The 24,732-nt window shown below is 34.0% G+C and overlaps 1 protein-coding gene across 1 annotated transcript in view; it reads right to left on the bottom strand.

Annotated features, from left to right (window-relative positions):
* Positions 1 to 304: 304 nt before the first annotated feature.
* The window catches only part of LOC124364557 (coactosin-like protein), a 44,307-nt gene continuing 19,879 nt past the window's right edge, over positions 305 to 24,732 (bottom strand). The window contains exons 2-5 of the mRNA XM_046820116.1: positions 17,527 to 17,609; positions 15,823 to 15,940; positions 13,613 to 13,735; positions 305 to 690 (exon numbers count right to left, since the gene is read on the bottom strand). Of these exons, the coding sequence (XP_046676072.1) occupies positions 574 to 690; positions 13,613 to 13,735; positions 15,823 to 15,940; positions 17,527 to 17,609 (441 nt within the window). The 3' untranslated portion in view covers positions 305 to 573. The remainder of the gene's footprint in view (positions 691 to 13,612; positions 13,736 to 15,822; positions 15,941 to 17,526; positions 17,610 to 24,732) is intronic.

Below are 24,732 nucleotides of genomic sequence, written 5' to 3'. Positions count from 1 at the left end.
AACAAGGAGATAATCAATGGCCCTCAACAATCACCCAGTATAGAAGGTAACAAACAGAACCCCCATTGTGTGGCACCATTTTATTTTTGATACAGGAACAAGGAGATAGATGGAGAACTTTTGGAATAGATGGTACATATTCATATTAATATTAAAGATTTCAAATGATCACAGCATTTGTGATTATAAACAAATAGTATTTGATAACAAGTTTTGTGAAAAATTACTTTGCCCAAATTGTGGTTAAACCAAACTTATTAATTAACACATTACTGGAGGAAAATGTGTAATAAAGTGAGACACATTGGTGCATACATTTTTTATTTACAATAATGCAAAATTTTACTACTTAAAGTATTAGTTAAAACTTCAATACAGAAATAAATAAATGCATAATTCAAGCAAAAGAAATATGTTTTGATTGATTTTGTTTATAAAAACTTTGTTTTTGTATAAGTTTTCACTCAAATATAAATTAATTTAAGGACTCTTGTGCAGTCGATGAGATATTAGGATCATGCATCACTTAACCTATATTGCACACATATTTACTGTAGTTAATGTGAATATACATCAGAGGTCCCGGACTCCAGTTCCGTAGTTTGCTCCTCCCGCCCGGTTGAGTTGTTCCTTAAAAAAGTTTAGATCAAAATCGGACTTGTTTTCTATCTGAAGCTCTACTGCAAAATTCTGTAACAATCCAAAAGTAACCTTTGTTAATTAAAATTTTGTCTTCAGAACAAGATTTTTATAATTTGTGTAAAATATTACTAGTTATATTTCAAATGAAATTCCAATTGAGGTCAGTACTAAAATAGGATTGGTGCTTGGTAAAGGGTGGTGTAGAACCTGAAAATTTGCTTAGATAAAAATTTGATGGATCAGATGAGTAATTATGTTTTTGACATCTTTTTCAAGAAAAAAAACAAACAAATTAAATACATTTTTAATGAGCAGAGTGGGTAATTACAATTTTAAGAAAGTGAATATATACAAAACCTCAGTTATTATAACTAAATTAAATGAAATAAAGTATGATTCAAAAGTCCATGAGATTCAGAGTGGCTCTAGGCCCTACATAGGGCACCAAAACAAGCAAAAAATGGACTTTACAGTCAGTTATATACATAACAAGTGTTGATACTGTTCCATATTATGACTAGACTAATGGATTTCAGAATGCTCGGGTGTCAAAAGCACTGCTTTCCTCCTCTTTCATCTGAAAATTAAAAAATAGACTTGTTCACCCAGCACAACCACCCTGGTTCCTTTTTTGTCCTTATCAATCAAGCCTGTGGTTTCAAGGTCGAGTAAATTCAAACATGACAAAATTAAAATGTCACTTGCATTACAATTGATTTAACCAATGTATTTAGGGTGCTGGATGGCCACAATTCCTCCCCCCCCTCCCCAACTGTTTAAAACAAAAACTTCTGACAAGGGAAAAATTTTACTTCTGTATGTGTACCCGTTGGAAATCTCATAAACTAACAGGGGTGCAGATTTGAAATGTTCCAGGAAACTTTATTTCTGTATAAGCAACATTGAGATCAATATTGTGGTGCATGTCCCTCTATGGAATTTCGCTGAAAATTAAAAAAGCCTAACTTTCACCAGGATATCAAATAAATTAACTATAAAACTTTAAAATTTTCCTACTAATCTGTGGGCTAGCAAATTTCTTTTTCTGTTTATCTGTCTTTATTCCGCAGGATTTCTCAAGAACAAAGTGTGCTATAGCTTGAAATTTTGTACAAAGAGTCAATTCTACATAAAAAAGATCGAGTTTGATAAAGGCGCATATTCGACCATAAGATTTTACACAGTGTTAGTGTAATATTTTTTATCAACATTCACTTTTACATATGTAAGATCGAGTTCATTGATGGTATATATCCATCAATGGAGTTTCGTTGAGCCTTAGCAAAGCATATTGCTTAAAGAGAGAGATACCTCAAGATCGATTGGGGCACGAAATTTGGATAAAAATTAATTTAAATAAGGGCCAAATCGAGTTCAATACTGGTGTATGCTCGTACATGGGATTTGGCTGAGCGTTAGCAAATCCAACTACTCAGGTTCTCTAAATCGAACTGAGCTAACGAAAGAAACAATCTATTAATAGGCATGATTTATATATTCAAAGATGGTACAAGTTCCTTTAATGGGTATCCCTCATATAGCCAAGATACCATTGACTAAAAAGCGGTGGGTCAGGGGAGACAGCAGTTCTGGCATGATTGCAGGTAACATTTAGTGCTTTTTAGGTCAAGATAGAATCCCACTCTGATGTCATTTAGATTATTTATTCTCATAACCTCGAATGTTTGCAAAGCCTGTTATGCAACAGATATGGCACTGCGACCTTGTACTACAGTGACACAAACAAAACCTCTTTTTTAGATTGCACTCGAAGGACAAGGGACAAAGAAAAAACCATTTTTGTAACAAGGACGTTCATAAACTCCGAAAGGAAAAGAAAATAGCAACATGTACAGAACTAACAACCCACAAAGACACAGAACTCAACATCGAGGAAAATTCAGCACCTTATACAAAACACAAAATTAAAATCATGCACCAAAATGTAAATTGGCTATCCAACAAAATTGACAGACTTACTCATTTCATAAGCGAGGAAAACCCGGACCTTATAATAGTAACTGAACACGGCTTGACCAAAGAAAACCTGGAAAACACCCGCATTGATGGCTATACACTTGTAGGTGGCTTTGCCAGGAAAAACCATATCAAAGGAGGGGTGGCAGGATACATAAAAGATGACCTCAAACAGCACACTAATCTCATATACACAAGTGGAGATGAGAGCGAGCTTATTTGCGAGACAGCTCTCTTCGAGATAAAAACAAAGAAAACAAGCCTACGAATACTCGGAGTCTACAGACCTCCCAACGCAAACTTAGACCAAGGTATTGACATACTTACAGAACAACTCGACAGATCTCTAGAGTCACACAAAAAGATCGTGCTTGTAGGAGACATCAATGTGGACAGCCTGACTGAAAGCAATGACAAATCCAAACTCGAAGAGCTCCTAACATCTTATCAGATAACAAGAATGAACCTACCACCCACACGTATCACCAGAGATACCTCTAAATCAATAGACTGGATATGCACTAACATTGACCAACAATTGATAAACACATCGGTTATCTCATCCGGACTTTCTGACCATACAGCCCAATCAGCCACAATAATCACATCAAAAATAAAAGAAAGCTTCAAAGAAAGAAAAAGAATTTTCAGCAAGAAAACAATAGAACTTTTCAAATCCAGACTGCAAACCCAAAACTGGGTCATTCTCCATGCTCAAGAGGACATAAACGACTTGTATGACACCTTCCACACTATCACACAATCTATTCTAGATGAAACCTGCCCATTAAAAACCTGCGCAACCAGACATAACAAAGGCTTAAGGCAGTGCTGGGACACGGAATGTGCCAAATTAAAAAGTGAATACATAAAAGCTTTGGAAAAGGAACAATGCACAGGAAGAGCAGAAGACAAAATGGAGACGGCTGCAAGGAAAAAGAGTTACGACACTAAACTAAAATCGCTACGTAAAGAATATATGGCAGAATATATAAACAAAGCTGACAACAGGTCCAGAGCGTTATGGCAAGTGGTAAATAACCAGCGTAAGGCTAAAACTGACAACAACACAGAATTGCTCCTCCTCATGGACAACACCATTATAACACAACCAGCAGAAGTGGCAAACTGTTTCAACACATTTTTCTCAACTGTGGCACACAGAACACTCCAAAACTCTGATCTTAATCCGAACCCAGACCCAGATGACTATGAACCACCTCCACCTATAAAGCAGAACTTACACTTCAAACCAGCAACAACTAATGAAATCTTAAAAATCATAGACTCCCTAAAACCAAAAACCTCATCTGGAGCAGATCACATATCAGCTAAACTTGTAAAAGCATGTAAAAACGAACTGTTAAGACCACTCACCCTTATAACTAACAAATCTCTTTCACAAGGAATTTTCCCCAACCAATTAAAAATAGCTAAAGTCTACCCAAAGTACAAAGCCGGACCACATAATGACACAAACAGCTATCGACCTATTTCACTCATTTCTACTTTTTCAAAAATTTTAGAAAAAGTTGTCTTACACAGACTCCTAAACTACCTTGAGGAAAACAAACTTCTTACTTACCAACAACACGGATTCCTAAAGGGCAGATCAACATCCACAGCCTTAATACAATTCATAGAATACATTATAGATCAACTGGAAGAAGGCTGCACAGCAACCTGCCTCTTCCTAGACTTCAGTAAGGCTTTTGATTGCCTAAATCACGAACAACTACTCCAAAAACTAGGAAACCTTGGTATAAGAGGAAAAGCTCAAAGCTGGTTCCGTAGCTACCTGACTGATAGAAAGATGTTTGTGGAAGTAAATTACACTGAAAACAACATACTACAGAAATGTCAATCAAAAACCACTGACACACAAAGGGGCGTACCACAAGGATCGGTTCTGGGGCCAGTCTTGTCCCTCCTACTTACAAATGACATGCCCAACTGGCTAGGAGACATCTGTCATACCGTCATGTATGCAGACGACACAGCACTAACAATAGCAAATAAATCAATAGCAATACTCCAGAGAAACACAACTGCCACTTTCAATAAAACAAAACTATTCTGTACCAGAAATGACCTTGTCTTAAATAATAAAAAAACAGTTCAGATGACCTTCAGCAATCTACGCAGAGACCTTAACTTGACGCTCCCAGACCTAGAAATAAAAAACACCACCAGACACCTTGGTATCATAATTGATGATAAACTGTCATGGAAGCCACAAATAGATCAACTGTGCAAAAAACTATCTGCAGGAAACTATGTTATACGTAGAATAAAACAAATAAGTGGCACAGACACGGCCAAGGTAGCTTACTTTGCTCTCTTCGAATCACACCTGAGATATGGCATTGCCACTTGGGGAGGAACATCCAAAACCAACCTTGAGAGAGTTCTGATCAACCAGAAGAGGGCAATTAGATGCCTCGCAGGCCTTAACTACCGTGACAGCTGCCGAGAACACTTCAAAAATTTTAAAATATTGACAGTCGTATCACTCTACATAAGAGAAGTAATCTTCCACACTGTAAAAACATCACAGCCAAGACACTCAGATCTGCACCAGCACAACACTAGACATGCCTCGGACTTCGCATTGCCCCCACACCATCTGAGCCTATACAAGAGGAAACCATCCTATAAAGGAGCCGCCTACTTCAACCACCTTCCAGAGCACTTAAAGAACCAACCACCTCACCGCTTCAAGAAACAACTGACTCTGTGGCTCCAAGAGAGACCTTTTTACACAGAAGAAGAATTTACAAACAGCTAAAAATTGTTACCTTATACCTGTATAACTGACGCTATGTACTGTTCTCAAAGAACATGTCAATAAAGTATATTGTCTATTGTCTATTGTCTATTGTTTATACCTGTTAGGAAGTTTGGATATGTGGTCGTTACAAAGTGGATATGTATTAGAAAACATAAAAATATATAGTGTGAAAAAATTACTATGGTGGAGGAATGGTAAAGATGAAAGGGATGTGTAGAGGATTTTTGGAGGGGGAGTGCAATTTAATGTCTTCACGGATTGTTTTTATCTCGGGCCTCTCCTGTTTAGATTTAAATCCAGTTTTATCATATATAAGAAAGCTTATCAACCCTTTGCATAGCATATATCCATTTAGATACATTCTGACGGTATCTAGAATCAATTGTGTGATACTCACTAAACAGGATAAGGCAGACAATTTTTAAATCCAAAAATGCACCAAAATCACGCTTGGAGGATAGGTCTCATTTTTTAATTTGAGGGTTTGTTGAGCCGTGGCTCATTTTAAAGGTCTCTACTATTCACTGATCATGTTGTAAAAAGAGCTTAGTTTATTTTCCTTCTTGTACACAGAGTGGTCCAAAATGTCAAAAGTTGTGCGGTTTCAAAGTTTTTTTTTTAACTGTTACCTTGTTCAAAATGTATCAAATCCAAATTTTTATTTAAGGTTACCAAAGAAGTATTCTGTTTTTAAATATGTTACATTTGTCACGTTTCAGCTCATTTCTAATTTTTAACTAAAATGTTTTGTATTTAAAGTTTGATTTATCTTAGGTGTTTGAAAAATTATTCCAAAAATACAAATTTTCAACAATGTTTTGTTGCACTTGAGTACACCTAACTTTGCCTTGTTGCATTCAAAAATGTTGACCACCTGTTTTTAAAACACTGCTCAATAAGAGGTATTATATACTAAAAGTGTGAATTTCATTCAAATTTAAACATTGATACCTTATATTTTAATGACCTGTAATGGATTTGTTTGATAAAAAACCAAATAGTAGTGCCAGCTAAGTTTTAATCTGGTTTTCATTAAATTAATCATGTGTTTCTATGTTCAGGTTCAGTTACTTTATACTGGTATGGACAAGCTTACCTTGAACAACTACTGAACCTTTTTGAACAAGTTTGGGAGAAATGATAATGGATGATAATCATGTATCATATTTTATTTCTTTTAGTCAGTCAGTAAGTTTGCAATCAACATCTTTTTTATTTTAGCTTAAATGTTTATTAGGCTGTTTATATTTGAGTAAGTGACATGAAATGTTTAAATTATACTTAAAAGTGTTCCTAGAAAAATAAAAAACTCCTTTCCACATGATTTAGTAGGTAAATACTTTATATAAGAATACTCCTAATATATATATAGAACAACAGTACACTTGCGAGTAACCTAGCCCTCATACATCCCATCACATGTAGACCTACTGTCTGTCTCATTCACTCATCATCCATACACACAGACCAGGGATAGAGAGAACAACAGTACACTTGCGAGTAACCTAGCCCTCATACATCCCGCATTAGTTTCGTATACGTTCATTCCTTCAATTGTTCACCGGCTTCCCGTCATTATATATATATATATATTACCATATATTTAACTTAAGTTACAGAAAATATTTTACAAAAGGAATCTGTATTCCACAGATAAGAGAATAGACCTATGCTGACAGTTTATCTTGCTCCTAACTCAATGGTAACTGTCTAAGTGAACAATTGCATATATATATATATATATATATATATATATATATATATATATATATATATATATGCAACCATATATTTCACTTAAGTTACAGAAAATATTTTACAAAAGGAATCTGTATTCCACAGATAAGAGAATAGACCTATGCTGACAGTTTATCTTGCTCCTAACTCAATGAATAGAATAGAATAGAATATATTTATTTTTCGAAAGTAATTACACTCCATCACAACTAAAATAATCTGGCGCAAAATTATCAAAACAGATGGTAATAATATTAATTCACATATAGTCTTAAATTAATGACTGCAATTAAACTATACAATATCACAAATTATCATAATTAAAAGAATAAAAATACTATATATAAGTTTAAATGCAACACACATATTCTAGTATATATCCAATATATATTTACTTTCAAAAAAGATAGGGCCTCTAAGGCAAAGCCTGTGTAGAGGTTCCTTCTCCAAGATTGAACATTTTGCGCTACAAAGATTTTTATATTTTATTTAACTACATAAAGTCCCACTAAATAAATGCAATTGTGGCAATATAACTTCAACAAACCTAGCCGCTTAGAATAATGTTTGTTTCTTTACGATATAGATTTAACACAAATTAAACTTGTATATTAATAAGGTCATCAATATTATCTTTTTTTAAAAGCCAAAACTTCAATTTTTTTGCAAACAACTTAGCATTTGTACAATTTGCAATGCTTTTCGGAATAATATTAAAAATTCTAGGACCCATAAAACAATAACTTTTTGTAAAAAATGTCAAATTTGGCTTGGGTACTTCCAAACGTTCTTTATACCTCAATTTATCTTTGTAACAATGATTTAATTCATTCAAATTCCCGCTTTTTACGAAAAAAATTTTTAATACTTTATATACAAACATATATTTTAGAGGGAGAATTCTTAAATCTACAAATAAAGGCCAAGATGGTTCAAATTTACTTTTTCGTTTAATTAATTTAATAATTTTCTTTTGCTGTGTAAAAACTGGTTTCAAACTGTTGTCAAAAGTCCCACCCCAACAGAAAATACCATATTCCAGTCTACTGTTTACTAATGAAAAATACAACATTCTTAAGACATCTTCCGTGCACATTTTTTTCAAAAAATAGAAACATCTTAGTGTATTGTATAACTTTTTCTTTAAACTTTCAATGTGTTTCTTCCAGTTTACCTCCCTGTCTAAAATTACTCCCAAATATTTCAAACTATAAGTCTGTGACACAATTGCACATCTATTATCGCAATGGGTATTTTTAAGCAAACAGTCCATACATTTATATATAATTTCATTATCAAATTCTTGCTCACTTCTTAAATTGAAATTTATGTATTTTGTTTTTTCCGGACTTCAATCAATCAATCAATCAATCAATCAATCAATCAATCATCTTTATTCATATTTGCACAGTAAGTACAAGAATAGTGTCATATTTTATCTTATCTCTATATATATATTTTTTTTTCTTAGTAGTACACTATCATTACAATACAGAATTGTAGACAATCTAAAGACAGAACAATGCCATTACACACTCATTTATACTTAATTAAAAATTTTTTATAACCACCAAACTAACATATTTTATTGCTGACATTTTAATTGTTGTGAGAAATAAAAACTCTTCTATAGAGTAAAAAAGCAGCATGTGCTAAGAATTTTTTTCAACAAACTTAAAAAGGTATTAGGGTTTTGCTCTTTTTTTATGATTTGGGGTAAATATTCAAAAAATTTATTTCCTTTAAAAGTGGGTTTTTTTTTCAAAAAAATAATAATTTATGAGGTTCAACCAATCTATGTGACCTAGTGTTATACCTATGGGGATGTATTACCTATTGCAATTCTTTTATTGATAAATACAAATTTAACTGACCTCGTAAATGTACAAACTGTAAAACTGTAAAATATATTAAGTTCTGAAAACAAATGTTTAACAGAGTCTGTTTGCTTCAAATTAAACATGATTCTTAGTGCCCTTTTTTGTTGCATTAAAAGTTGGTCCATATTTCTTTTTGTTGTTGAACCATAAATGCAAATTCCGTAGGAAATATGTGAATGGATTAAAGCATGATATAAATTTTTTAAAGTTTCAATATTACATGAATGGGCTAGTCTCCTTAAAGCGTAAAGACCGCTAGACGTTTTTAAACGAATTACAAGATTAACATGTTCTTCCCAGGCTAAGTTTTCGTCTATAGTCAAGCCTAGAAATTTTGTTTCCTCCACCTGCTCCAATATTTCATTGTCCACAAATACTGTAGGAAAAATTTTATTCCTTGTTTGTTTTGTTGAAAAGGAAACAAAACTAGATTTAGATGAGTTTAAAAGAAGGTTTTTACTGTTTAAAAAGTCTTTTATTAATGATAAGCCAATGTACGATGAAAATTCAACTAATTCTTCAGTTTTTGCATTTATGATTACATTAGTATCATCTGCATAAAGACAGACCTTATTGTTGATATCTCTGTACTACTCCAGGTAAAACCTTTTAGGTAGCACAGGAATAATAAAGGACCTAAAATCGATCCCTGTGGGACTCCATATTGTACTTTTAAAAGGTGAGAGGAATATTTTTCTTTATACTTAATTTTTTTTACTATCCAAGAAATGGTCTATTTCAACATATTGTTTTTCTTTGTGATAGATATGATTTTGAACCAAGTTAACTCAGTGTTCTCCACTCCTAGATTTTGAAGCACATCCACTACTAACTTCTTATGTTCCACGCTATCAAAGGCTCTTGACAAATCTAAGAAAGATTCCAATTACTTTTTTTCACCTTTATCGACAGATTCAATAATCGACTCTATAAACTCAACACCGGCTGTTATAGTAGATTTGTTGGACCTAAAACCATGTTGTTCTTTGTCAAGTATCTTATTAGACTCTAGGTATTTATAAAATTGATTAAAAACTACTTTTTCTAAAATTTTTGAAAATACAGGAAGTAAAGATACAGGTCTGTAACACTTGACATCTTCCAAATTACCCTTTTTAAAAATAGGAATGACACGAGCTAATTTAAATTTTTCAGGAAATACTCCTGAAATTAGAGAATGATTAATTATATGGGTCAGCGGAGTGTTGATAAAAGGCAAGGCTACCTAATGATCGTAATAGGGATGTCATCATTTCCTGTTGAGTATTTGTTTTTCAAAAGAATTTACTATTTTTTCAATTTCGTTTTCTGTTGCCATTTCAAATTTAAATTTTGTGTCCACTGTAGGGAAATTTGACAAATTCAAATTTGCAGAATATTCTGTAATTTCTGGTAACACTAAGTCTTTGACTGCATTAACAAAAAACTCATTGAAAAGTATCACATATAGCAATTGGGTCTGTTACGTAATTCTCTTGATAAAATAATTTAATATTTGCCTTACATTTTGGCTGTTTACCTGCTTCCATGTTAACTAATTTCCATGTGGTTTTAATCTTATTTTTGGAATTGACAATTTTTTTCCTCAAAGTAGTTTTTTTTTACTATTAGCTATATTACTTTTTAGCTCTCTTTTTTTATGTTTAATTAATAACTTTAAGTTGTTGTCTTTAAACCTTCTAAATTGGGATTCCAATTCTATAATTTCATTCTGTTTTATAATTAATTCTTCATCAATCCATTCTTTTGTTTTACATGGGTTTTCTGTTACATACCGTTTAGGAAAATCTATATCAAAATAATGTTTAAAAATACTGTAAAAAACTATCATATTTTAGATTAACAGTAGATTGGTAGACCTCAGACCAAGATTCTGAGCTTAGATGTCTGCAAAAAATGTCTATGTTACTATTTTTAAATTTTCTTACTTCTTTCCTAGTTTAAATTTGTGCTATCAGAAACTGCATTCATCAAATTCATTAGTTGACCATCATGATCCGAAATTTGAGTAATTACTCCATTTATACAAACATTGTTTGGTTCTATATTAGTTAATAAAGTTGTCAATTGCAGTCTTAGAGTGGTCTGTTACTCGGGTGGGAAAGTTAACCATATACCTCATACCATATATAGACAAAATATTTACAAATCTGTTATAAGTATCATTTTTTATCAGAACATCTATATTAAAGTCTCCTGCAATTACAATTTGTTTTAAATTTTGTGCACAAAACATCTAACAGTATTTCTAAATTGTGAAGAAATTTGGTCCAGATTTGAGTAGTTCGGAGATCTGTAAATACATCCTAATATATAAATGAAAAAACTACCTGTTGTTATTTTTCTGCTAGACAATACTCAAACTCTTTTTCTATAATAATAATGACTGAATGGAAGGCATTTCAACACTCTTAAAATCTATATCTTTATGAGCTAAAATTATAACACCTCCACCTCGACCCGATTCCCCTTGAAAAACAAGACGCTGTTTACATAGTTTGAAATTTGTAGCAAATCCAATTCTTCTACTGTCATTTTGTGTTCGCTAAGTGCAATTAAATCCGGTTTTTGATTCTTTAAGGAAAATTTCAAGTAAATCTAAGCGAGATGGAAGATGTTGTACATTGTGATGTAAAATTGATATTGTATTTTTGACTATGTTATTGGAGGAAGCAGGAAATGTACTGGGAATGTGACATTTGGATGAGCAATTGGTTTGGTTAGTCATCCCCTGTAAGGTATTTTCTGACATTGGAGAGTTTAAAGAAGAGGAAGGTTTTACATCAAAAGCTTCAATATTTTTTGGTGACATAGTTAGGGTTGTAAAAGGGGGGCTTGGGCAACTGTTTACAGAGAGAGTGTTGTGCTTGAGGTGTGTAGAGAAGGTGGTTTCTTGTGATCTGTTGTGACCTCTAGGTGTAGCTGTGGCTTCTGCGTAGCTGCGATCACCGGGAGACAAACCGTTGGAGTGGATGTTGGAGTACGCGCTCTCGGGAGTAGGTTTCTCAGCTTGCTGTGGTTCTGCAGGCAGTTCATTAATATTTGTCTCTGGTAATAGTGTTGACTCTAAAGTTGAGGATGATGTTTCCAGTTCGGCCAAGATGGTAGTTCTAGAAGAACGCACAGGGGCAGTTTCAATAGTGTTCCTGTTGTTGTTGGAGTTTGAAGAAACTGGGGGAACCTGTTGACTGGCAGTTACTTCTTCTGCCACTTGTTTGTAGATTTCATTTGGAATGAGCATAGTTGTTGGTTTTACTCCAGTATGTAATGTTGAGGTTGATATTTGAACTTCAGTTTTACTTTCAACGACTTTCTTCATGGCAAGATTTTTTATCATTTCAGCAACCCGGTTTTTACCTCTTCGGTTCATGTGTAAACCATGCACTGTGAACATATGCCGAGGCAGGAGATGGAGGGGAAGAAGTTAAAAGCTTACAAGACTTAAAAGCATACAATTGCTTGTAAACCACCATTGAATAGCGTTCAAGTCTGAATTCATGGCTTGCTCTATTTCAGTCCAACTATTTTTTACGTAACACAAAGCTGTGTCCTCCGCAAAAGATGTTAATTTTCCATTTAATTTTGCATTACAAAGATCATTAATGTAAATTAAAAAAAGAATTGCTCCCAAAACTGACCCTTGGGGTACTCCACTACTGATGTAACCAATTTCACTAAAAATGTTAATTTTCACACATTGACTCCTTTTTGATAAATAACTTACAAACCAGGAATACGCATTTCCTCTAACCCCGCTCATGTATAACTTTTCCAAAAGAATTTTGTGATCTACTGTGTCAAATGCCTTTTTTATGTCTAAGAAAATTCCACTAACTTTCTAAACAATGGTAACTGTCTAAGTGAACAATTGCAAGAATAAAAGCATAGATCAGGATGCTTTATAGTAATAGGGTGAATATCCTATAAATAATAATTAGGTGAATGTCCGTGTTCCCATCAGAGACATGTTGTTTATGGTCCTCTCAGTTAAACCTAGACCATTTTCTTCTAAAGACATTACTGTATTTCCATTGGCTGTTATAGTTAAGTCTCTGATGTACAATAGATCATCCTTTTCCAAATAGTGAATGAACAGTGTCTCCTCATTAGTTAAATATAGAGGCTTTTAGACATTTACTATGAATGTTGTACACAACAACTGCTGATATGTTATGTACGCTACACATATTGTCAATGACTTGCCTTACAAATGAGTCCCTAACATAAACTATATGGATCAATTCATTTACAAGTTTATAAATCCTTAAAAATAAATTAATGTTTGTTAGTTTTATACAAATGTTTTAAATAATTGTTTATATCAGTTCTTAGTTTGAAAACTAGGAAGTAGGGTTCATAAAATGTTTTATTAGTTACTAAATTGTATGCAATTTATAATATAGAATTAAATAATAAAAACATGGTGTTTTTAATTCTAAAACTACATTGAAAACTCCTCTGAAATTGTATTTTGATTCATTCATTTATTATTGTATTGCTGTACAACATTTGTATTGTCCAAAGCAATTCTAAAGCAGATGAAAACAACTCTAATATTATAAATATATTTATGGATGTAACTTACAGATAAGATATTTTTAACAAGTGCCTTGTCTGTACTCATCTTCGCCCTCTTGATGACTCCCACTCCTTGGCCGACCCAAGTCACCAGGAGGAACTTTTGCCGTTTACTCATCTCGTCTCCCATCTGCAAACAACAGAATCTGGATAGATACTAGACTAAAAACTTATAAATTAGAGGTCCATCAAAGCTGTCAACCCATGTTAACCTCCAAGGTATATGTGTTGTAAATTTAGCCCTAGTTGTTGAATAGTACAATTTTATCCTCAACTTGGGTATATGTACACATTGTGAAGCATAAGTAGGATAGAAGCAGTTGAATAAGTTAATTCAAACATAGAACCTCCAGTTTCAGCAAAGCCTGAACATAAAATCTGATAAAACTATGCATATAATTAAAATGAATTCCCTATTTGGGATTTAGGACGATTGCATTTTGTTTGTGATAGCCCTAATCATTCTCCCATTATATGTTTAGGACATCTTAGTTGACTTATCCAGATTACTATACAGGGTGAGGCAGACCACCCGTACAGTACTTATAGCGGCCAAACCAAACGAGGAAGATTATTCGTAACAACTTAAACCCCCCTATTTCCACCCTAAAGAATTTGGAGAAATTATTTTTAAATTTCTAAAACTCCCCAAAAGGATAGTTTTTGGTGGGTAGGGGTGGTTTTTGGAAAATTTTCAAATGTAAAAGTATGTTGAGTTATACCTCATTTTAAAGGTATTTCTTCACTGATTATTTTGATGGAAAAAGTTTGAACCTATCTTGCCGCTTATGTACAGGGTACACCAAAACGTTAAAAAATCAGGGGTTTGTGGGTAAATTTATTGCAACTACCTGCACAAATGTAGAGAGACAATATTTTTATTCAAAACTAATGATGAGACAGCTTATCGAAAAATATCATCAAATGCCACCCTACCCCAAAATTTACACATTTTAAAAATACATAGAATTTTGAAATTCTTAACAGCCCCAATCTAAAAAAAAAAATCAAATAGCAACCTAGGTTGTGTTGTACATAAAACTCTTCCATTCTTAAATACTGTAGTAAAAAATTCTTAAAAAATGTGAAGCTTTCGGCAATAATCACATTGAAGTTGTTTTGAAGTACTTTTTAACTCCCTTATCAAAAATAAAAAAATTAAATTCCTCAGAAATCTTTTTTGGGGATAGAATGTAATTTTTATATTTAGCTTTGGATTTGATGTTTAAGATTCTTTCTTAAAAAAGAAAAATCAGAAGGTTGAGGTCTTTATTTCAATATATCAAGCTTCTCATCCATTCTTTCTTTATATTTGGAAAAGAAACAAAAATAAATAAAACATCATATTGTCTATTGACATATCACTTGAAGTTGACCACTTTATTTTCATTGATATTACATTTAAAATAAAAAAGAAGTATTTTTATTAGTTTTAAATTTGGATGTAATTTGTTATACAGAGTGATCAGTAAGTCGTGCACATCAAAAGGAATGTTTCTGTACATAGTAGATTTTATGAATTAGTAATATTGATATCTGCAAGATAGCATTAAATGTACTACTGACAAAAATATAGACACCGTTGAAATGGATACTAGCCATTAAGTATGTCGTATTGTTGAGTTTACTGCTTTGTAAATATGAAATTTTCTCAAGGGCAGCGAGGTTTTATTGTTGAACAGTATTATCAAGCCGATCATGTGTGCATATTGTTAACGAATATAATGAGAATATATGTAAGTAATTTGTGTATACTAATAAAGTTCGTAAAATATATTTTGGTTAAATTAATTCCTTTTTTCATTTTAATACTCGATTACCTTATGATGTGTGTGACTTAATGATCACTCTGTAGTTATAACTTCACGTTAACAAAAAATATAATCACTCCTTTCTTGCCTCAAGGATAAAGAGAAAACTAGACAAGTTTTTTAAATTTTCAGTGCTAAAAAAGTTCAAACATAATTTTTGTTGTTTCAATAGCATAAATTTGTAACAAGATAATTCTATGAAAATATCTATTTATTTATAATTGTATAGCACCTTACAACATGCAATGGAACCGGAAAAATGCAGTATACGACTAAGTGAATTACAAAAAATATGTTCTAGTTATTTATGTGTAGTAGAGGTTCAATTTTCAAAATGACATTTATCCCCACCCTTATCCCTTAAAAAACACAACTAGAGAATCTTAATACTCTTAAAATATGTTACCTGTACTCTTATGTAGCCATATGCTCTTTCATCTTCACCGAATTCTTCTTTAAATTTATCAAAAGTTGTTCCTTTGGCTGAACAGACTATCCTGGTGCCATCGTACTTCAAGACCAGCCTGAGACAAAATAATGGTTATTTTCAAACTGTTGGTAGACTGGATGAATGGTAACAACTGATTTATCTGTTAAGTTCTAATTGTAAAAGACATTAGCCATAACATTGCTTTACTAACATTTCAATAGTTGAAATAGTGCATACTGATAAAAGTGCAGGAAAAATAGAACACAGAGGTCTTACTAAAACAGTGTTTACAGCATTATCTCAGGACCACACCTAGGAACTATCATTGGCAAGTTACTTACCTCATCTGGGTTTAAACTGTCTTTGTGGTAAAATAGTGCCAAAATATAGTAGAAACTTTATACGTTCAAGACATGTATTTCACCAGAACCTAATACTCGCAAGAGAATTCTCAGAGTCTGAGTTGGAATGTCATTTAGGTCCTCACAATTATAATTTTTGTATATATAAAATTAAAATTAGTTTTCAATCAAACAATTTACTCAAACTGGGACTTAACAGTTCAAAATATTTAAGAAATAACTAAATTTTACAATGAAAAATATACACAGTGAATTGAAATGTTTCAAGAATCATAACTGCAGAGGCCTTGTAAGTGGAAACTGTCCATTATTGCAGTCCACTGAATAAAAAGTGTGTAAATGACATATTTGTTGAAATTATATCTACTGCCAGAAGATTTATTTTGCCCAGGAAATGCACTACAATATTTTAATATGTATTTTATAACAACATATTATACCTTATTTTCATTTCTGATTTATCAGCTATAAAATTAAATAAATCTTTTTTATTACCATACAAACCGCAAAGATTATTGACCGTCAAGTATTATTGACAAAAGACACATTTACAGCTACAGCCAAGCGTGTTTCTATTTCAAAAGACTTGCTAAATACATTAAAATTAATTTTGATAAGTAGAAATTCAGGTTCTAATACTATTCCAATCTGATAATAATTGGGTGGAATTAGGTAATCTCCCAAAGTTTTGGTGAATACTTTTTTCAAGTGTTATAAGTAATTATATAAATGTGTGGTGTAAATAAGTGTAGTAACACCAGTTGGTTATTCAAACCAAATCTTAAAATGTATGGATCCTATTATTCTTGGATCTTTTCATAAACTTTTATAGAAAATTGTTTCTTACAGAAATTAAAGCTTTGGATTTAATATTTGTATCACCACCTAATCATGACAAATAGTAAAACGTACTGCTTGAATTTAAACTGTCCTAAGAAGGCTCCAAGGAATATTCTTTTGTAAAAGGCCACAAAGTTACCTTTAAGAATTCCCAAAAGTACCCAGCACGAACTTCTAAAAATCATTAATATTGTGGATCTGCTTTAAAATAATTTAAGGTAAGCCTGTGCAAGCCAGCTTCTTTTGTTGATAGCCCTCTGAATATATAACAATACTTTGATTGATATACAAGATATTTCCATCACAAGTTTTGTATTATTGTTTGTTTGATTTGGATTTTTCGAGATTAAAAACTAAATACTGGTAGGCATGGCCACGTTTGTGTTCGTCGTACCACACAGTAATAATTGCCAACAAAGCAACCCAAGTTTGCAAACCATCTTAGAGAAGTACAAGGCTACAAGTAATTGTTACCTACCATTCTATGTCTACTGTATCCTGTCTCACTTCATTATAAGCCTCTCTTATTGCCTCTGTGTCAATGTGTGTTGATAGGTCAACCTGAAACATTAATAAATATCTATTTCAAAGATCCTGTTAGAATTTAAATGAATAGTTATAAAGTATGTAGGCATTGTTTCCTTTTATAAACTTGAACTTGGTTAATTACACAACACCTAAACCCATCATAACTCCAATGTAGCTTTCACACTATACTTGTCAAAAATAAAGCAAAAATGTAAAATACTATTAGATGCATGACATAAATTTTAAATACATTGTTGAACTAAAATGTTTGAAGGTGAAACTATCAATATTCTTATATGATACTATTTACAGTAAGTTGATGATACAAATTATAATCATTGAAAAAAATTAATTATGGGTGTAATTAATATCTTAGGTGTTTAAATGACAAATAGTATAGTATGTATCTGAAGTCTGGACAGATAACGGCTTTGCTAGACAAACCAACATGGCGTAAAACTTCTTAGTTAAATAATAATTACAAACTGAACTGAAGTAAAGCTAAACAGTTAATAAAAGTCCTTATAAATCACAGAACATTTTAGTAATTGTAAATTTCTTGCCAAACAACGTTAGAGCGATTTCTTATAAAATAATAATAGCATTTGTCACAAGAGTGGTGGGCAGTGCCGCATTTCCCTATAGGCCCACTAGGCCCAGGCCTAGGGCGCAAAATTTTAGGGGGCGCATAAATTTTAAAGTACACAAAAGAAGAAAGTTGCGGCGGCGGGTGGTGTTGGCGCTCGGCGGGGCGGGTGGCCAAGGTCAACTAGGTCCGGGGTGCGACGTTGACTCATTCATTGGTTCATTGCTTTTATTTATTCAAAACACTCCTATATATATACTATTGTAATTATCTTTCATCAAAATTACGTAATTAAGAAGTTTACTGGATTTCTACGTCAGTGTAATCAGAGTCCTCTGGGAAGGGGGGGGGGCGCTTTTTGGTCTGTAGGCCTAGGGGCGCCGAATTTGTAAATGCGGCCCTGGTGGTGGGTTGAAAAGTCAGCTGTTTGAAATGTAAACATTTTAGGGGAATGATGCTTTAGCATCCCCTGAGCTCTGACTTCATGCCTGGGAAGTATTTATTCAGTACATGAACATGGTCAAGGCACTGAGTTAGCACCCCCTGTGTTTCAAGGAAGTGTTATTCAGTGCATGGATACAGTCAAGGCAGTGAATGAATTAGTACCCCTCAAATTCAATATTTTCCAGTTATTTCAAACATTCAAGACTAATATACTACTGTTTCAATATTGCAATCAAAGTGTTGAACACTAGTGATACAAAGAGCTTTCGGGTATTTTCTATTATTAATGATAAAAAATAAAACACTAAATTCTGAGGATTAGAGTATTCCTAGGGGGTGCTATCTCCAATGGGTGCTAAATCAGACGCACCAATTTAAGTGAGCTTCTTCTTTAATCCCTAAATTACCGTTACAGAAATGTATAGCGTAGTTGAAGTTTATTACTTTAAAAGTACATTATGAATAAAATCTCGAATAAAGTAGAAATGATCGCGTAGGATACGTGGTATGATTAATCCGACAGTCGAGTATACTGTCATTCTCATTACTGACAGTCGGACTGATGGTACATTGTTGGTAGCCTATCAGTCTTATCCCAGATGCTAAGTTGGGGTTACGTGTGAGTAACACTACCGCGGTCGTCTTCAGACCGCTTCCTTCGGTGCAGCTTCCACGAATTGAAAGATAAATAGCCTATAATATATTTCTGTCCCCCTCGCTTCTCGAGCGGGGCAGGAAGTAGGCTTGCCCACGTGACACCAAGCCGGAACCGGTTGTCGCCGACTCTAGGCGACCTCATCTCACCTCTAACTCAAACCTCGACTGGAGCCTGGAGTCGGAGCGCCTGGCCGAGTTAAGGAGCTAGGCACGCGTTTTTGATACGGCCTGGTAACTCTGAATAAAATTTAGAGAACATCTGTAAACAGCGAGTCTATTATTAACTTGGCCGGTGGTCTGCGGGTTATAATGGTAGATTTCACTGGTTGTAGGCCCACTGTAACGGTGATTACACCGTTACAACCTGCTGATCTAGTAGGATAAATAAGGTAAAACAGATTCAGTCTTTTAGTAGGGCTAAATTATGCTACTGGTCTAGGTTGTGTGTGTAATTCGGTAAACATGTTCGTTTTTATTTTGACGAATGGTAGTGATAACCAAGATCCAGTTTTTACAGTTACATGAAGTAGAGCAATTATTATGATTTATATGTTGTGTGTATATTATTATTTATTTTGACAGAACAGACAAGAAACCCCCGTGTAGTCCGAGAGCCAGTTTACATTGTAGAAGCCACGACCTAATTCTTCGTTAAGTCTATTGATTAATTTAATTTCTCTTTTAAGAAAGAAAACTATTTTTAATCTAGATATTTTTGGTGAGAATCGAAATTGGAGTGCACCGAGAGGGCTAAAACTATAAAATTATAGATAATATTTTTAAACTTTAAAACCAAATCAATTAAACCAGCCGCAGAAGCGTAAAGAAATAATGATTCAGCGTCAGAAAAAGATAAAACCAAACTACTTGGCTGAATAGCGGCTTTCAATCCCGTTATCGTACAGAACATCGAAATCTCTTGAAAATTTGCCAGCTGTAGCCAATATTTTTGCAGCATGTATTTGTGACTACTTCATGTGTCTTGGTTTTAAGTTGCAGAGCCTTTACATATCAGTATCACATCTGCACATCTCAGATAGGCACCGCTGCCAGCTGTAGCCAATATTTCTGCAGCATGTATTTCTGCTTACTTCATGTGTTTTGGTTTTAAGTTGCAGAGCCTTGACATATCAGTATTACATCTGCACATCTCAGATAGGCACCGCTGCCAGCTGTAGCTAATATTTCTGCAGTATGTATTTCTGCCTACTTCATGTGTTTTAGTTTTAAGTTGCAGAGCCTTGACATATCAGTATTACATCTGCACATCTCAGATAGGCACAGTTACCAGCTGTAGCCAATATTTTTGCATCATGTATTTGTGACTACTACATGTTTTGGTTTTAAGTTACAGAGCCTTGACTTATCAGTATTATTAATAGTCTCTGGTGTTTACATCTGCACATGTCAGATAGAGGCACCGCTGCCAGCTGTAGCCAATATTTCTGCAGCATGTATTTCTGTTTACTTCATGTGTTTTGGTTTTAAGTTGCAGAGCCTTGACATATCAGTATTACATCTGCACATCTCAGATAGGCACCGCTGCCAGCTGTAGCCAATATTTCTGCAGTATGTATTTCTGCCTACTTCATGTTTTTGGTTTTAAGTTGCAGAGCCTTGACATATCAGTATTACATCTGCACATCTCAGATAGGCACAGTTACCAGCTGTAGCCAATATTTTTGCATCATGTATTTGTGACTACTACATGTTTTGGTTTTAAGTTACAGAGCCTTGACTTATCAGTATTATTAATAGTCTCTGGTGTTTACATCTGCACATGTCAGATAGAGGCACTGCTGCCAGCTGTAGCCAATATTTTTGCAGCATGTATTTGTGCTTTATGTGTTTTGGTTTTAAGTTGCAGAGCCTTGACATATCAGTATTAATAATAGTCTCCGTAGCTCCGTAGTTGACATCTCAGATAGAGACCACATAGAAACTTAATATAAGTTTAGAGTTTATAAAATAAACTATTGAAGAATGAACAGGCAGTAAACATTTGTTGTGATACCCGGTGTAACTCATGTGATTCTATTGATAGAATCGGGGAACGCATTGCGGGAAAACGGGATAAAAATGTAGAAAGTGTATAGGCCGGTACCGGTGCGGGTATCGCGGCGGGCCGTGGGAAAGGAACTACACCGTGGTGCCAATTTCATGTACATTATTCATTGCGTTGTTGTGGCGTCGACTTGGTGAATACTGACAACTGGAACATGACTACTCTCTTAGTGTGACTGGACAATGGTCCGAGGACCTTGACACTGGAGAAACAAACTCTGGAGTCGGCTAATGAGCTCTGGAGAGGGCACACATTCCTGACCTATCTAATTAGTCGACGTTCTGAGCGTCGCTCGAGCAATCCGCGTTACTGTTTGTGTGCAGTTTATGTAGTGCAATCGGTTTCCCGTTGGAACGATATACGTTTACTTAAAACATGTTTGGTTACATTCTTTTGAGATACTTTTGAAGCCTAGAAAATAGAAAATGTGTTTGGTCGTTGTAACAGGAGTAGTAGGCATTTTAAACACAGTTTAGGACATATTTTAATCCGGTCTCTAAAACAAAACATACAGATGAACTTGAATGTTTCACAATATGCTTATGAAAGATAACTGGAGTGAATAAAACTGTTTCTTTTTATTTAATTTCCTCAAGAAATGTTTATACATATAATTTTCTGAAATTATATTGCATTGCAGATGTATAATTAGCCTACTGCCATAAACCATTTAAAATGTCACTTCCTGAAGACTCATTTATATTCTGCAGAATTCATATTTTTATTTTCACGAGTTTTATTTGGACCAGGTTACAAAAATGCCTAAACTTCCTACTTAAAATGCCTGTCATTCATCTTGGAGTGACAAAAAATGTGCCTACTATTTCTATTTGCAAGGAACTTATCTTAAAGAGCCTGTGGCTTTATGATAGAAAATGTTATCCCAACCAAAAACCGACTGCAATAGTATATTCGTCAGACATTGAAAGAAAACAATGATCAATGATAATAAATAACGCGTGATCTTCTGTAAGTTTGAAACCCTTCACACAAAATTTTTATATATTGTCAAAAACAGAATAAGACAAAGCCGTTTAGAACTATTTTGCAAGAAATTTACGATAACCACATGGGACATATGGTTTTAATAATCAATAAGGTGAAATGAACAATATTTCAAAAGGAAACCCAGACTATATCATTTACTTATGAAAAATTATTCTATTATTTGTTGTCAACCTGAAAAGGGGGCGTTTACAGTCTGAATTCAATAATTTACAGATAGTTTAGACGTTATTGGACCACATTTTTCACCACACATTTTTATAAAATGTTTGCTTCTGTATAGATTTAAAGTTAGTATAGTGTTGAGAATCCTTAGCTGAAAGATTGCGATTCTAGACTGAGTGGTAAAATAGTATAACTTACGCATTACCTATGCTAACCAGAATCAAATCATATGAGATAAATGTATAACAAAATGTTTAAAATTACAGAATAACAACTAATGGTTTTTTGTAACAAAATTTCCAACAAATATGTTAGTTTGTTATTCGCTATAATTTTGTAAATAACAACTACTCAGTATCTCGGGTTACTTACTTAGGCGTATCGTGTTATTTGGCATTGCCGAGCTAGAATGTTCAATTGAATGTGATTTTTACTAAGAGACTCACTAGCATCATCAATATTCACTATCAATCTTTTAATTTGGAAATGTATTAAAATGTTCAAGAAATAGTCGAATGTGTACAATAAATAGATTAAAGAAACAGTGGAACATGAACAAGAATATGTAAATGTTCAAGATATCTCTAGAATAAACAAGAAATGCTTCAATAAGGAAAACAACAATTTGCTCTAGAAATAATTTATAGTAAATTGAACAAAACACTCCACTCTTGGAGACAAGATCATTATTGATGATTGAACGGATTATAGTGTAGTACTGTAGAACGGTAGCCTGTACGGCCTGGAGAGCGCGACGGGTGTGACTCAGCAGGCTCGACCTCGTCAGAGAGGTGGTATCGCCTTATACAGTAAGCCCACGGCACACAGACTGATAGTGTACATGGTCAGTGAGCCAAGGTCACCGTTCTGATATCATATCTGGCACAGGCAGTAAGCGAGGCTGCTCACCTGACTATACATGGTAGGGTCACTCCTCCCTCCTTCGTTCCTCCATATGTCCAGTTTATTGACAGTCACACTCAGCTTTAACGTTCACGAGTAAAGAGCAACAGACAGTAACTTGTTGGAAAGACCCTGAACACGCTGCACGGAAAGTGCACTGATACGCCTTAAACAGTTATAGCCTGAGGTTCACAGGCTGTAACAGGTGTTAAGAACTGTTTAACTAAACATCAACGTTAAGAGTCAGCTGTAGTAAAATTACCTTGAGTTTTCCCCATAAAAACCTCGTTCAGTTTTATACCCTTGTTTTCATCGTAAGATACATCTAATTTTAGATGCATGATAAATACGCATCCAAACGGGTTTTGATATTTTTTATAAAGTGTTTACTTTTTAATATTTAGAAAATGAACGTTTGAGATTTTTTATGAATAGCCCGTAAAGTATCGAAAAAGATATATTAGATTTGACATTGTTACTATGGGGAAAACAAGGTACCTTTACTGTAACCGGCTCTTAACGTTCATGTTTAGTTTAACAGTTCTTGTCATATAATCATCGAGGACTTCAGATGAGAATATTACTGTAAATTTCATTCTCCATCTCCTCCACTTACGAGTACAAAAGTCAATAAACATTTTCTTGATGCCTTAAACTAAACACATGGTAAATGCCGTCATCATCGTTTATTAAGTGATAAAATAATTGGTATTGGTTTTATTTAAATAAATAAATTCGGGAGTATTCAATTTTATTGTAGAGTAGCTCATAGGTTATAATAGGCCACTTGAGAACTGCAACGAGACTATTCGGCGCAAGAACGTCGGCATCATACCGTTTTGTTACCGCAGAAAATCCAAGAGCACTAATCACGGAGCGTGAACTGCCTTTGGTGCTGGATGTACGAGTATGTAGTCCTGTTCGTGATTTAGTTCGGCGATAGCTACGTCTGTCTGCCCATGGAGTGTCTATGGCGCTGGATATATGTAGTCCTGTTCGTGACTTAGTTCGGCGATAGCTACGTCTGTCTGCTCATGGAGTGTCTATGGCGCTGGATGTATGTAGTCCTGTTCGTGATTTAGTTCGGCGATAGCTACGTCTGTCTGCCCATGGAGTGTCTATGGCGCTGGATATATGTAGTCCTGTTCGTGACTTAGTTCGGCGATAGCTACGTCTGTCTGCTCATGGAGTGTCTATGGCGCTGGATGTATGTAGTCCTGTTCGTGATTTAGTTCGGCGATAGCTACGTCTGTCTGCTCATGGAGTGTCTATGGCGCTGGATATATGTAGTCCTGTTCGTGACTTAGTTCGGCGATAGCTACGTCTGTCTG

This window comes from Homalodisca vitripennis, chromosome 1 (genome assembly GCF_021130785.1).
Source record: "Homalodisca vitripennis isolate AUS2020 chromosome 1, UT_GWSS_2.1, whole genome shotgun sequence".
NCBI classification, from domain to species: domain Eukaryota; kingdom Metazoa; phylum Arthropoda; class Insecta; order Hemiptera; family Cicadellidae; genus Homalodisca; species Homalodisca vitripennis.
This window is presented reverse-complemented; position numbering and strand designations above follow the sequence as displayed.